This window comes from Schistocerca gregaria, chromosome 4 (assembly GCF_023897955.1).
Source record: "Schistocerca gregaria isolate iqSchGreg1 chromosome 4, iqSchGreg1.2, whole genome shotgun sequence".
NCBI lineage: Eukaryota > Metazoa > Arthropoda > Insecta > Orthoptera > Acrididae > Schistocerca > Schistocerca gregaria.
This window is the reverse complement of record NC_064923.1, coordinates 612,201,357-612,217,412: the sequence shown is the minus strand read 5'-3', so window position 1 is coordinate 612,217,412 and position 16,056 is coordinate 612,201,357. Positions and strand designations below refer to the sequence as shown.

The 16,056-nt window shown below is 42.7% G+C and overlaps 1 protein-coding gene across 2 annotated transcripts in view; it reads left to right on the top strand.

Annotated features, from left to right (window-relative positions):
- Positions 1-731: 731 nt before the first annotated feature.
- Positions 732-16,056, top strand: part of LOC126266829 (homeobox protein Nkx-6.2-like) — a 206,842-nt gene continuing 191,517 nt past the window's right edge. For both annotated transcript variants that reach the window (XM_049971384.1, XM_049971383.1), the window contains exon 1: positions 732-1,528. In XM_049971384.1, coding sequence (XP_049827341.1) covers positions 808-1,528 — 721 coding nt within the window. In that variant the 5' untranslated portion in view covers positions 732-807. The remainder of the gene's footprint in view (positions 1,529-16,056) is intronic.

The following is a 16,056-nucleotide window of genomic DNA, read 5'->3' as shown; positions in this document are numbered from 1 at the left end:
TTGGATGTCTACCCTCTGTGTACAGATTAGTATGTTGGATCTGGTACAATACAGAGAACTGTTAACAGAGCATGAAACTGATAGTACGTTAGCTGTCTGAGGACCGCGGAGTGGGAGCTGGGAGCGCAGATGAGGCGCTGCGCACAGCACGCGGGCACCACGTGGCCTTTCCGCCCACAGCAGCGGAGGCGGCAGCACGCGGCCGTCCGCCCCGCCCCCGCCCCCGACACCCACTCGCTACTTCAACTTCTATTTGGTCGTGTTTTATCGCCTCTTAGGCCGGGCGCTCTTTCCACTTTCTTCCGACCATTATTTAAAGCCCCCTCTGTCTGCTGCGAATTGTCTCGTCGAACAACACCGGGGCGACCCCTCCGGAGCAGATCGCCCGCGTGCTTTTTACACGTCGGAGTAGGTCGACCCGCAGAGGGGGAGGGAGGCCGAGGAGGCGTGGCCGCGAGAGCGGGCGACCAATAGCAGCGGCCGGCGGGAAACACGCCCCGGCCAATGGCGCGGCGGGCCCTGCCCTGCCCCGGGCGCGACGTCACGGACGGCGGGCGGGCGCGCGGGCCGGCTTAATCCCAGCTCGTCGGTCGAGGCGGGCGGCAGCAGCGGCGTTTGTGTCCGGCCAGCAGGCAGCAGCGAGCAGCGACCACGACGGCTTCTCCACGGGACCTACAGCCGCCGACCGACGACTCCCAGGGGACGTCGCGCTCGTCGCTGTCGCCCTCGCCGCCGCCGACGCCCCCGCAGGCGCACTCGCCGACGGCGGCGCTGCTCGACCACCACCTGCACCAGCACGGCGCCGGCATGCTCGACTTCAGCAACGGCGGAGCCCACTGCGGCGGGCCCATCGTGCCCTCGCCGTCCGTGCTCTCCTTCCTCAACCTCAATATGGAGCGGCCCGTGGGCGCGGGCGGCCCCGGGCCCGGGGGCGGCGGAGGCGGTGGCGCGCAGGCCGGCTTCGTGCTCGGCAACCAGCCGCTGGCCGCGCTGCACTCCATGGCCGAGATGAAGTCCGCCGCGCTCTTCCACCACCACCAACAGCAGCACCAGCAACAGCAGCAGCAACAGCAGCAGCCGGCGCCCGCGTACGCCGCCCCCAGCCCGAGCCCCGGCAGCGGCAAGGGCAGCCCCAACGGCTCGACGACGAGTGGCAGCGGGGGCGGCAGCAGCGGGGGCGGCGCGGGCGGCAACCCACACGGCATCGACCACATCCTGAGCCGGCCGGCGCCGGTGACCGCCGGGGGCGTGGGCGGCGGGCCGGCGCCGCGGTCCGCGGCGGCCTTCGCGGCGGCGGCGGGCATGGCGGCGGCGGCGGGCATGGCGGCGGCGTCCTACTTCCACCACCAGCAACAGCAGCAGCACCACCACCAACAGCAGCACCAGCCGCACGTGGCCGCGGCCGCCGCCGCCGCCGCCAAGCACCACCACCCGCTCGCCGAGCTCACGTCGCGCTCCGCCATCTACTGGCCCGGCCTGCAGGGCCTCGTCAGCAACCCCATCGCCTGGCGCGAACGCCTCGCCGCCAGTGAGTACCGCATCTGCCTCTCTGTCTCTAATAGTACACCACTCGCTCGCTGCGCCCCCTATCGCTCCACTAACAGCCTAATTCGCTCTTCTTCGGACTAAAGGCTATAATTCCTAAAATACCACAAAACGACGCCCCTATTTTTATAAAATAGCTGCACGGACATCAAATCATCCACATTAATGGTGACCGAGCTCATAGGCTGTGGACTGAATTACTTGAAAGAGAACCACAAGCAGCCACTTTTTTTTATAGATTTATTAGGGAGCGTTTTGGACTTCCATCCAGCTTGAACTGGTCTAATACGTTCACACCTTCGACAGTATAACGTTTTTATCGCGTTCATTTTGAATGCTACTACAACTACTTCTTGTTTCGTAATTTATGGCTCCTGTCCTGCACTTATATACGTAACACAAACACTTTCAGATTCATTGAAACGTCACTGCATTCCCAACGTAGACAAAAATATATATTTCAATTGGTGACTGTAATGGCTGTTTATATACCAGTATTGAACAGTTTCGGCTATTATGCTTCTTTCAAGCAGTACTTGTGTTGCATGAGGACGGGCCACCAAGCTGTCCAGCCAGCATCATATACTGGGCAGACATACGACTTGTGACAAGCAGCCGTACGAAGACAGTTCGAAAGTAGCAGTAGTTTCTGCACGTCCACCAACGTCACAGTGTCATGACAGCCGAAATCAGCCAATACTGAAATATAAATAGTAATTACAATCTACGGCGGAAATGTTGCCATTTCAGAACAATTCCGCCTATTTATATATTACAGCTGAGACATAGTAATTACCAAATTGCACGTGTTTATGTTACAGTAAAGGAACCAGAATAATGTAACAGCTCACTAATCGCAAACAACACGCCTAAAATGATCATAATACATGACAATCGCACTTGAGAGAGGGAAAATTTTCCCGTAACGCGTCGCTTACAAAATAAATGAAGGAAAATCCTTACCGGAATCAGCAAATATTATTTTATAGCAAACAAAACAACTGGTTTTACAACACATGCTTTTTCCAAACATTGAATTAAAAAAGACAGAAATGTAATAGTGTCACACTCTTACCCGGAATAATGAGAACTTCATTTGAGAAGTGAATAAGCACATTTTGATTATTTTTAACCAGTAGTAGTCTTTACATTTGTCGTTTACATCAACAAATATAGCCACCGGGCAGGAGAATATAGATCTCGCTCCTGTGAAATTGTGGAAATATGATTTTCACTGTTCTACTCAAAGAAGAGCAAATTACAACTGCAATAGTCCCTCCAGATCCCATGCCACTCGACATTACGCCTGTGTCACAATCAACGACCAGTTTAGAGTTTCACATGATCCCTTAGCCTTTGAAACAAAAATGCATATTGTCATTACAGATTTTGTTCTTGACTGCTTATCTTCTTGTCTCAATATTTTGTGGATTTTTTCTTCTTTTTTGCGCCAACAGTCTCAAAAGAATTTCAAAGTGCAGTAACCACTTCCGAGCGCAAGTAGTGGCATAATTTAACCTTTGCGTTGTCAAGATGTAAGTACCATACTTGGGTATGGGAAAGTTACGCCAACACTCCCAGCATGTCGTTTTAGACTGTCTGATAGAGAAAACTGGGTGCTCGAAACAGTTACTGCATGTTGACATGGTTTAATGATTACTGTCGTAAAAACATAAACGAAGAAAATCTTTCAGGCTTCCTCGACGAAATTAATCTTTTGCAAATTTCGTGTTTGCTGCCGGATTAAAATGTGTGTGAAATCCTAAGCGACCAAACTGCTCAGGTCATCGGTCACTAGAATTACACACTACTTAAACTAACTTATGCTAACAACAACACACACCCAAGCCAAAGGGAGGACTCGAACCTCCGACGGGAGGGGCGCCGCAGTCCGTGACATGACGCCTCAAACCGCGTGGCAGCCGGCTTAGTGCTATTGATTTATTTCTACGATACCTTGACAACCTGCTTAGTTGTTTACGTCAGCGCTTACATCACTACTTTTTGCTTAGGCTTCAATCAATTGTGAACGGGAAATTGTCGATATATCGTGGGAAGAAATGACATTAACTTGGCGGAAAACATAGGTATTTCGAAATCGTTTATGAATAGGATGTATCACGTTTATGGAAGTACTATTTTGATTTCATAGTCTATTCCAGTATTTAATTTGCAATTTTCAGATATCTCCTGTAACAGTTACTTGACTGACATGTCCTTCTGGGTCATTTGACTAGCATCGTCTTTCAGACAACCCCTCAAAATAAAACTAGAAATAATTTTATTGCTTACGAAATCACCAGAGAATTTGCAGCCCGCGAAGTGGAGTGTAGAATCAGCGGTCAGTATTAGTGGAGCACAGCTTAATGTGGAGTGCAGTGAACGTCGCTGTCATTACGAATGCGCTGCGTAAATTCACTTTTCGCATGGTTCCAATGGGATGAACAGGAAGCTAAACACCATACGAAATAAAGAAGGGTAATGCTTATTGATTTAAAATGTATCATAATTTTCAATTTCTGATGTGACTACTGAATACGTGGGAAACAGAATTACGGTAACGCTACGGCGACCGAGGGTACTCTTTATTAGATTTTCTGAGTTTTATTTGCAGATGTTGCGGTGTTATTAAAAATAACAAAAGTGTCAATGAAAATGTAATAGGCCTGTTTTATATACGTTATCCTTTTCTAGGGGCTAAGTAAAATGATTCAGCAGTACGTAATGAACTCTTCTGTTGTTGTTTTTTTTTTTCACTCTGCTGCTAGGTACGCCAGCACGTAACTCACTCAATCACTCGTCTATCCAAGGAGGAAAACAAGAGGAGAATCGAACAGGATCTGAAAAACCCGAAATATTATGAAAATTGCGTTAATAGACAGCAATGATTATTAGATAAAACCACTCCATCTTTACTGGTCATAGACAGGAAAAAAAATAAGAGACTATTTCTAAGACAATTTCCTTCTGCCTATCCGTTTGCTCAATGTTACTGCAGCCACATGCTTCTCCGAGAGTCTTGTAGGAGTGCGTAGTTACAAGTTGCCCATCTACTTCTGAACTGTAATTTCTGCTACGAGATTGAAGTTTAAATGAAATCTTTCTTTTAGTACTGCTTTCTTACTAAGATGCACTTTCTTGTTATTTTCAATGACATTCATGGCACTTTACCTATCAAACATGGCAATTATAGACTGTGTAATCTGATTTTTCGTTGTTTGCTTTGCGACACACTACTTTTTCCTACAATTTTTTTTAACATAATTGTATTACAACTCTCATATTGCCCTCTTTGAAAGGTCTGCTCGTTCCTACCAACAGGCGATTCTAAGGACAAGATAAGATACTAGTAACAGAATGATATACCACTCAGCGCTTCAGTTTAGATTTTGCTCTTATCTGTGTGTGTGTGTGTGTGTGTGTGTGTGTGTGTGTGTGTGTGTGTGTCCTGTTGTAATTTCTGCTTGACGGCACGTGGTTATGTTTCGTTTGTACCAAAATGTGCAATTTTATGGAGAAGGAAAGTACCTCGGAAAAATCGTTGCTTCAACTTCGTTTGTAAATTGTTATTTATATTTCGGTTCTCACTCATGTGCTACAGGTATCCAGTTATTTTTGAAGCTATACATTTCTCGTGAATTTCTGATCGTCTAATAAATATACACTACATTCTGGGCTTGAAGAAGAGTTTGATTTAAGATTAACATAAGTAATGAGTTTGAAAATTATTTTATATACACACGTGAATGAGGTTCTGTCGTTCACAAGAGCAGTAGGTTAATTTTGGAAACTTTGTAGTTGATAATTCTTTGGTGTTTTAGTGTGATTACTTACTTCTACCTTAAGTTGCTGCAAAAATAAAGCCAAGTATACACGGAAATTGCATATAGGGGCTTTCATAAATATGTCACTTATTTATTTGTTACGGTACGATTAATTCTACAGCAACTGATATTCCTTAAAATGAAACGGCTCCCTGAACGGCCTGGAAGTTTCAGAAAACACTGTTGTCTCCTGATGTCGCTACGTCGTACTCTTACTGTCACAGACCGTGCACTGAATCTGGTAATTATTCTTTAGTACAGAATTCGTTTCACTTTAGCGGTGAGCGGTATATACGTTCGCTATGACGTATTATAAATGCAACTGACTGTCTCTGTCAATTGCATCTGGTATTGTGGATCAAAATGTTTATATATGATTCAATTATCTCCTTTGACTATCAATACTGCATATTTGTATTGACGATTCCCCGGTGCTCTTTACTGCTTTGAAGGTGTGGTATGCAAGTCCAGAATGAACTGAAACACTCCGCTGTGAGGTAAAAAGTACCAAATATCTTAAAACTGTTCCAATTAAAACTAGAATAAACGAGACAATATTTGGACGAAATGCAGTCTTAAAAGCTTTGTAAGCTTTTAAAACCAGTTTCAATGCCGTTCACAAACCAAAAGTGAAACGTTGGTGTACAAATAGTGTTACTGTTGCTGGGTTAAGTGAATTTTCTGGTAAATAAGTTCTGAGCCTGTACTTATAACCTTATTCATTTGAAAGAACTGTAAAATCCTTCATAACGCCGTCATTGTACTCAAAGCGCGCTGCAATTACATTTTCAATATATCAAAAAGTAAATCGAGAACAATGAACTGTACCGAAACATATTGCCTCCACGACAAATAATAATCATTTAAAAAGTTAATATGTTTCTTTTTTTAAAAAAATTTCGAACAGTTGAATCTTGTTTTCGAGTAATACGGTGCTGCAGAAAAAGACAAAAATAATGATTACTGTGGAATGCGATTTGGGACACGTCCGCGCACGATGTGAGATCAGTAATTTAAAATAAAACAGTAGATAAGCAATAAGTAATTGTGGTATTACAAATAGTTCGCACACATTATGCCGAGGAATTTTAAGCTTCTTAGGCTTAACTCAGTTCTAAGTTTTATTTGCCAGTAGGTTCAACGCACGGATATAATCGCGGCGCGAATGCATCAGATGTTATGAGTCGGAAAGGTTTAGGCTATATTCATTCAGATCATGAATTATCTCAGTTACTCTGCGGACATCAACGCCGTACATTTGTTTATAGAGGACCAAATTGTATAATTGCGACTACTAGCGAGTATAAATCTTCAGCTATTCTGTACTGGAAACTGAGATGAATTTCTTGAACGCAATAAGAATATCCCCGCTTCTCTTGCCTAAAAATTCTCAGAAAAGATAGGTGACAAAGGGAACAACTCTTATTTACAGCCGCCGAATACCTCTGCCATTTTTACACTGCTGCAACACCATCCCAAACTGCTACGAAGCAACTGTCTTCTGCTTATTATTTCAGTTTTGAAACAAACTGAAATTCAAGTTCATCATCTCTTGGTTCTATTGCACTTATCACTCCTAATTAAATCCGTAACTTCAAATAGGCTAACGATTTTTCTTCCTGCTGCGATAACCTTCTGTCCCCCATTTTATATTGACCTTCGTAGCAGTGCGAGAAGTATACATATTTCACAATGTAAATAATATTTTTTGCTTTACCCATTTAGAGGTAGATGTATCTTTTACGTGCTTGGCTACGGAGCTATGTGGGAAGATATGTTTGTCGCTTAAAATAGTCGATAGGTGACAATGGGCACACACATCACCATACCACCATGAATATTTTATAGATTTGGGCTTGTTCACCTAATCCCCTACTGCTGTTTTTGTATGGTATTTAATTGTACCCATTATTTTTGCTAGATATTATCCTTCATAGTTGTGTATTCAGTTCCCTTCTACTAAAACGGAAACATCGTTTCTTGGCGCATGATCAATTTAGCTATTCTGTGCAGCTTATATGGAAAGAGTTTCCGCATACAATAAAATTATGTTGACGCCGTTTTTGAGATGGAGCTAGTGTCGATAGATTATCAGTAGCTCTCTCCCCAAAAGCGCGCGACTTACGTCTTTCTGCACGTCGTCACATGAAATTCCAAGAAGATCATATAGAGCACCCCCTTTTCGGATTCCTCATTATCGTAGGCAATAGACAAATGCAATGTCAATCCTATTTTTAAAATCTACTACTTTGAAATATCTTTCAATATTGTACGGTACGGTCGCTCTTACGGGTTATAACATGGCGAAATCCTGCCATGAATCGGTATGTGCTATTTGCCCTCAACGGAAATAAATGTGTCCGATGCGTCCACTTTCTTCTCGAGCCTACCCTGCCCCGATTAGGTCTCTTACGTTCTTTGAAAATGTATTGACTAGCAGAGGAGACGAGCCAAAAATCGAATTCTGACATGTCTATTAATTACAGACGTCGCGGACAAGAGGGGTTGTGGAGGCGTCATAAGCACTTTTAGTCGTTCGCTGCCTATCCACCTATATGCAACGACCATTGTTCAATTTTGTGAGGGTACGGGTGACGTGGACTTCTGATGAAGAACCTACAGGCCTCTGTAGGTATCTGCGGGGTGTTAGGACCCTCCAACCATTGTAGCGTACCTGATCAAGTTAATAATGTGCAGCACCTCTACACTATAGACACATTATTACGACGATATATTTTTCATCCTCTTTCCTGTAATACATGCCTCTATAAATTTATTATCTTGATTATCTTGAGTACGTTTTTCTGTACTAAGTAACAAATTTATTTCATTATATATCAAACCTGTGTACCAATTATCATATTCTAGCAAATTTTCGTGGCAATTTCTTAATTACTACTGAGGAGTATTCATCATGTTCTACGGCATATATAGAGAATTAAGTACCAATCAAAATATTCCTGCAGAAAGCAGCAAGCGACAGCTTTGAAATGAATGTCGTTTGAAACTGAAGAAAACCTATTACTCGTATGATCATTCAAAAGTACAATTACATTGTGCTACCCGCTGCACATATGTCAAATTATCAAGTAAAATAAATTTTTCGCCGCGCTTCCACTGACAATAATTTTTAATGCCTGGGAGTGGTTTCCGTAGGCAGAGACTATCAGTGCTGAAGACCGTCAGGGAAATAACGGTGCAATAAAACAGCTCAGCTTAAAATGTAGCCGCATATTAGAAACAAAACACTCTAGAATCACAGAGTTAACCACTACTTTAAATGTGGATCAGCATGCGATAAGGTGGTAAGTAATAGAAAGTAAAAGAAGCTTCTTTCAAATGGTTCAAATGGCTCTGAGCACTATGGGACTTAACATCTATGGCCATCAGTCCCCTAGAACTTAGAACTACTTAAACCTAACTAACCTAAGGACATCACACAACACCCAGCCATCACGAGGCAGAGAACCCGGGAACCCGGGCGTGGGAAGCGAGAACGCTACAGCACGACCACGAGATGCGGGCGAAGCTTCTTTGCACATGAAAATGAATAGTTGCGAATGGAGCAGAAGTTTTGTGTAAACAGAAATCTCAACTAGGCATAGCAGGGGGAGACAGGCTACAGAGACAGACTGGAAAGGAAATAAACCAAATTTGAAACACTTCCAGTTTACAAACGTGGACCTATAGACATGATAGATGGCAACTTTTGGAAAATCTTTGCGTCTGACACATTCATAAAAATACACTCGTCTCTTATTCGACAATCATTTATTTGTAGGCCGCTTGTCGTACTGTGGAAATATTGTTTTGAAAGCATCCCGTCTTTCTTTTTAACATTATTGTCGCATACTGAATGTAGGCTATTACTTCCCTCCGTTTTCGCTTCAGTTTCTGCTTATGACTCTCAACACCACACTGAGATTGTCCATATTTTTACTCCAGTTAATTTTCGCAGGAAAATTCCATCACTCGCTTGTATCATCACTGCATCGGTTAAACAATACTTCAGGCAGCGTCTCCTTATGTTGCCTGAATAACATTCCTCCCGTCAAATGTCTACACACTCTACACATTGAGGTAGGGACATAGGAGTACACGAAGTATGTTTCCCTTTACTACTTGGAGCAACAAAATTTGGAAAATTATGAAAAAATGATATTATCCAAACGTTTCCTCATTAGTTTCATGAAAATCGACTATTCTCTCTAAAGAGGTATCTGGAAGTTCCACAAATCTTCAATTTGAAGCAAATTATCGTCAACCTTGAATACTTTTCAGCTTAGAAAACAGGTCAAATGTGGGGCAATATAAAAGACGCCAGGAAACTTCCCATTCATTGCTACGCACACAGATATACAGAGGCCTATAACTAAATTACCACAAAGAGATTGTCACACTGAATAAAAGTATCGATGGACGGCGATCGAGCTTTGATTAACACGAGCAATTAGCGATCCACATTGGAAATCATGGAGCTTTCTACTGCCAGGCAGTAGTAAAATTCTATCAAATATTGCTGAGTGCCACACAATGACTCTTTGCAGAAACCAAGAATGAGCGTCTGAAGTGATTGTGTCTAATGAGGCTTAAATTGGATAGCCATTTTCTTATCCGTTGTAAACGAAGAGGGTGAATTGCTTAATGTACAGTATGACTGCTCTTTTATTCTTGTCAGTATTAAACGTCACTGATACAAGTACTTCATTTCAGATTGTCATCCAGTGTTACCCATTTCTCTCGAAACATTTGGTAACCGATCGTTTACAAGATCGCTACAGGTAAAGTAAACTTCAAAGCACTCCTTCTGAACGGCTATACTGTATTTCTTATAGATAGCAATACTCTGGCCACATCCATGATATCTCTGTGTTGGGCAAAGGGTCCGCAGCTCGTGTTCGTGGGTAGCGTTCTCGCTTCCCGCACCCGGGTTCGATTCCCGGCGGGGTCAGGGATTTTCTCTGCCTCGTGATGATTGGGTGTTGTGTGCTGTCCTTAGGTTAGTTAGGTTTAAGTGGTTCTACGTTCTAAGGGACTGATGACCATAGATGTTAAGTCCCATAGTGCTCAGAGCCATTTTTTTGTTGGGCAAAGGCGTTTTATTAGAATATTTCGTTTGTTTACGAACCATAGATAAATGGAATGAAACAATAATTGTGCTGTTACTTGACACTGTCAAGTCGAAAGGCACGCGATCTGTTATGTTAAAATGTGTGGATAAAAGTCCTAGGTGAAGATCGCTATAATCCCATTACTGATTACTAATTTCAGATCATTGATGAGCAGTGTTCAGATTAATAAAAATTATTTTTTAATTCAGTGTGTGTCAGTCACCAGGCACTACACATCGTCATAATCTGTTGAACTGAATCGGTCTTCTTGTCACGCCATGTACACACTAAAGAAGGTCGTCGTGGTTCATCTTTTCCGCTTTTGTTCTGTGCCCAGGCAAGCGAGCTCGCGAGCACGTGGGGTGGGTGGGAGTGGCAAGCTGGTGGGGACAGCGGCTGGAAGGGAAGGGGTTGCCGTGTGTGGGCGGGGGCGCGGGCGGCGCCGTCCGCTGCCCGTACGACACTCGTTCGACGCCCGCGTCGCCCCCCGTGTTCCGGCCGTGCAAATTAGCCTGTCCGACAAACAGCGCTCAGCCTAAGCACCGCCGAATGGCCTCGCCGTGACTACTGGTCGCAAATTGCCCCGACACGTCGGCGCCGCGCGTTGTTACTCCAGCACTGAACACAATAAAAGCCGCGTGCGCGACTGCAGCACTGCACGTCTTTCTCTCAGTTCGGGATTGACACCGATAGGGCTTAACACTTCTGTTACTGGAGTGAGCGAGGGGCAGAGAGTTTTCAGCAGCTTAGCATTCTAATCTCCACGTGAGAACTAGGTATTCTCTGCTTCCCCTACCATAATTTCAGGCTAATGCCTGAACAGTTCTTCTACGAGAATAAATTGTCGTAAGCTGACACACGACATTAGGCAACAAAGTATATTCTGTGGAATCGTTTTCAAAATACTATAATTTCTTTTTCGCTTGGTTCGACAAATTGGAGAATATCGTTCAGCAACGAAATTCGTCGTTTTTTATTAATTGCCAACAGAATTACTCCCTAAGATAGTAATTTATTAAGGTGTTTGTTCCACCATTTTCAGCAGTAGGCTAATACAATTTAGGCTAAATCTAAAATGGTCTTATGTGTCCTGAAGATGACTATATTATGGATATTCCAAATCCGCAGACAAGTACGAACATTGCATGATCGACGACGAACGGTGTATGGAACAGCTGACGTCATAGCCACTTCAGAAGAAAGAGTACGAAAACGTAAATAAGAGAAAATATGCTGGCAGATTTGTTTAATTGGAACTAAACGCAACTACGAAACTGTAATTCGCCGCCAAATTTGGACCACGGTAAAAAGGATCGAATTGAATTTGTGTTATGAATGAGACGTAGGCCCATTACTTCACCCTAGATATGACAATAACGACAAAAGAAAAATTGAGCGAAGCACAGGCTGTCAGACAAAATCCCCGCTCCAAATCGAGGTCTGTTACGTCTACCATAAATATTGTGGGTAGAGTATTCTGAAATGATGATCGGATTGTTCTTATTGATTTCTATGCAAAGACTAAACTTGGCAAATACCACAGAGTCTTCTGCATTGACTGCTAAAATAAAAAGTTATTGAAAAGCGCTCAGGGTGGTAAAATAAAGAACATCTCTTATCAAAGCAGAACATCTGTAAGTAAAGTGACAATGTCAAACAGGAAACTGTTGTATTTAGTGTTTATAATATTGAAACATTCACCGTATTTCCAGATTTTTCGTCCTTCGATGTCCATCTGCACCCAAATCGAAAAAGAAAGTGGTTGGAAACTGTTTTGAATCGAATGATGAGTTAACCGCAAGGGTGGAGCGTTATTTTGAAGACGTATTCGAAGAACACTCCACGAGTGGAATCTGCTCCTTGGAAACCATGGGACAATGTTCAGTGACGAAAAAGAAGACTGCGACATAAATTACGCGCATTTTTAACCAAGAAACACAATATATCATTGTCAAGTCGAATAAGCGAGTTCGCAACAATAGCTTTGTGTTCAAATCACAATCCAACCAACATGACTGTGCTACCATATCATTTTCATACGTTACCAGCGGCTAAATGTCAGGACCGAGGGAGATGGCGCAGTGGTCAGCATACAGATGCACATTCGGGAGGACGATGGTTCTAAGCCCCTTCCCGCCATCGAGATGAAGTTTTTGCATGATTATACATAGCTCCAGGAAAATTCCGGAGCCGGCCGCGGTGGTCTAGCGGCTCTAGGCGCTCAGTCCGGAACGGTCGCAGGTTCGAATCCTGCCTCGGGCATGGATGTGTGTGATGTCCTTAGGTTTAAGTAGTTCTAAGTTCTAGGGAACTGATGACCACAGATGTTAAGTCCCATAGTGCTCAGAGCCATTTGAACCATTTTGAAAATTCCGGGATCGGTCCTTTGAAAGGCCATGGCCGACTTCCTTCGTCATCATTGAAACGTTCCGAGTTTGTGATCGTACTTTAATGACCTCGATGTCGACGAGATGTTATGTACTAATCTCTCTTCTTCCCTATCTTCCTTATGGTTCTCCCAAGTACACCCCTCTCTGGCTCTGTCCTCAGCCACGTCGTGGCTGTAATACTCTTGCTGTCGATCATATGCACTCTTAAAACATACTCCACCGAGCACAGTTACCACGTCTTCCCTTGACTGGTTCTTCAATAGTGTACTAAACATTGCGTTATACTTACATGTACATCGTGGCTCACGATTCCGCCAGCAATAGGCCAACTTACGTATATGTCCGCCTATTTAGCTCAATTAAAGCATTTTTTTGTCGTTAAAAGACGACACATAGTGTGTCATTCCCTCCCCCCCCCCCCCGGCCGGTCGTGGTGGCCGTGCTGTTCTAGGCACTTCAGTCCGGAACCGCGTGACCGCTACGGTCGCAGGTTCGAATCCTGCCTCGGGCATGGGTGTCTGTGTTGTCCTTAGGTTAGTTAGGTTTAAGTAGTTCTAAGTTCTAGGGGACTGATGACCTCATATGTTGAGTCCCATAGTGCTCAGAGCCATTTGAACCATTTTGAACCCCCCTCCCCCCCCACACACACACACATAATTTAGCGTTCTGCCTAGTGACCCATGAGTTCCGCAAGTATTATAATCGTTAAAAAACCTCCTAAGTTTATCTTGCTGATCATGAAATCCAAAAATGCCGGTATTCAATGTACTGCAAGAAATTTGTAATATCAGACACATATAATATCCTGACACATAAAAAGTGTTAAGAACATTAACCATATAACAGAATATTTGCCCCTTTTGGTATTATCACGCATGTTTTTTTTTTTAACCGGTTATGAAATATTCAGTGCGTCAACATTAGTTGCGTGAATTATGTACTTATCAACGACCAAAATAAAATTCAGATCGTGATCAGTGCACATGCATAGTTGTAATCCGTATTTCGCTATGTTCAGCCATGACGTGTACTGTGTTCTACAGATTCAGGTAAAAAACTTCTGCAGCTACTCAGAGGAAATTATTCACAATAATAAACTAATGAAACTGTAATTATGCTGGACACAATCGCTTTAATCGTTTAATACTGGGTATCATATAAAACAAATCGTTAGATTATTGAAATTAATTTCCTTCAATTAGACTTCCACAGCGTGTCGGAATGGACGCGGAATTTGCAAATGCCAGATAGGGCTGTAAGCTCCTGCTTAACACAAGCCATTCTTTAAGTATAAAACATCAGTTTCGCAATATTTCTGTTTTCGTCGCCATTTGATATTATTCCATACTTGAATTTTTTCGGGAGCAAATGAGGAGCCATTCATACAAATAAAAATTCTCCGTTACCTACGTTACTCATTAATTTAGGATTTTTCTCCACGATTATCATGGTATACCACCTCATCTCAAAATATGAATTTTTATGCAGTCGTGGAATGATTGTTCTGCCTAACACGTCGGTGTTTGTCGTACGGTAATCCGACACATGTACGCATTCTGTATGCCTTCACATCCATGACACTATAGACGTACATGCGGATCTTTAGACTTTTTGCTGAGAGTTTTTCGTAAATGGTTGCAACAAGTAAAACTCCAATTAGTTGAGTTCAAAATTAATCGGTAGGGCAGAACACTGGAAATGCAACTACTGCGTTTTCAGTGACTTAAAAGCAACCTGAATGTTGAAACAACTCAAGCGTACTTACGTAGCAATTACATATTTATCAGTATCTGCAGTATCTAAATGTTTTATCGGTGTTTTTTCGACAATGAAACTTGCATAAATTCGCATATGATCTCATATAAAATTCGCACATTTTCATTGCAACGCTGGTTGGTTTTTCTTCATCGTGATCGGCTTTCCTTACTTTCTTAGCGTTTTTAACACATCTGAGCCCAAGGTAGGATACCAGCGGCCCCTACAACCATTTGTCTTGATGCCAAAATTCGGAACAGGCTCGCTAAACGAAGGAAATAGAATTATTAACCAGGTACGTTACATTTATTGTCAGTAAATGAGACTTTTATTGCACTAGGCTTACAGTCCTCGTAACATCCCAACATTACGTTCCTTTAAGGCATCTTTACTGACCACCTTCATAGTTATGAATAAGAGAAACTCAAGAAACGGGGCATAAATCAAATGCACTGACAGCTTGCCCTGAAATCCGCCAAAAAAAGGGAAATGGAATAACGGTGCCTTGAAGAAAATAGTGATAAAAATATCACGAACAAGACGCGGATATGAAGAAACTGACAGCTAAACACTGCAATAGCTATGTGTTAAATAGTTTTCCTTATTCACATGGTGCGTTCTTAAAACATGTGAATAAATTACATAAAATCGTTTCACAGATTCGCGATCACTGGAGTTCAAAATGAATAACAGTCCTTCATAACCACGACTAAGATGGAAAACTATTCGATTGCTGCTTAAAATAGGTTTTTGTCCGCATTGTTGAAGTAGCATTCAAAAAGAAACTCTTAAATACAAAACGTTTCGATTCAATTCCCCTCCAAAACGACAATAATCGCTATTAGATCTTCTTAAGATACTGTGAACTTCTAATTAAGCTCACTGTGGACATGCTCTTAACATAAAAAATAAACATATTGGGCAGACGTATTTGTTAGACAAGGAAGTAAACTATCCCCTACGTTTTTCAACTTGTGATTTAAAACTTGACCAGAGACAGGAGGAAGAAAATGGCAAAATCAATCATTAAAAGAAGTACACAAACTGGTTTTGAGAAGGTATGGTGTAGAAAATGATTTCTTACCATTTGCAGGGGTCAGACAGCGAAAAAATAGCACAAAAATAAATAACCAGGACTACAGCAGAAAGATCAGCAATATGTGACTTATTCGAGAATACAGAGCTAGTGAGAACAACACAGCTGCTTAGTTAAAATTAAGCTAAAGCTTGAAAAATTCAGATGAACAGACAGCTTTAAGAATCCAGGGGAAACCATCCAGCATAAGGAGGAGGCAAAAGAAACTTTCAGAGAAAGAATATTGTTAAAATATAGTAACTAAACAAGAATGTACATACGCATCAGAAACACTAGTTTTACTGTCCATGACACAAAATGAAGAAATGAAGAAGAAGGGAAAATAATGTTCGGGA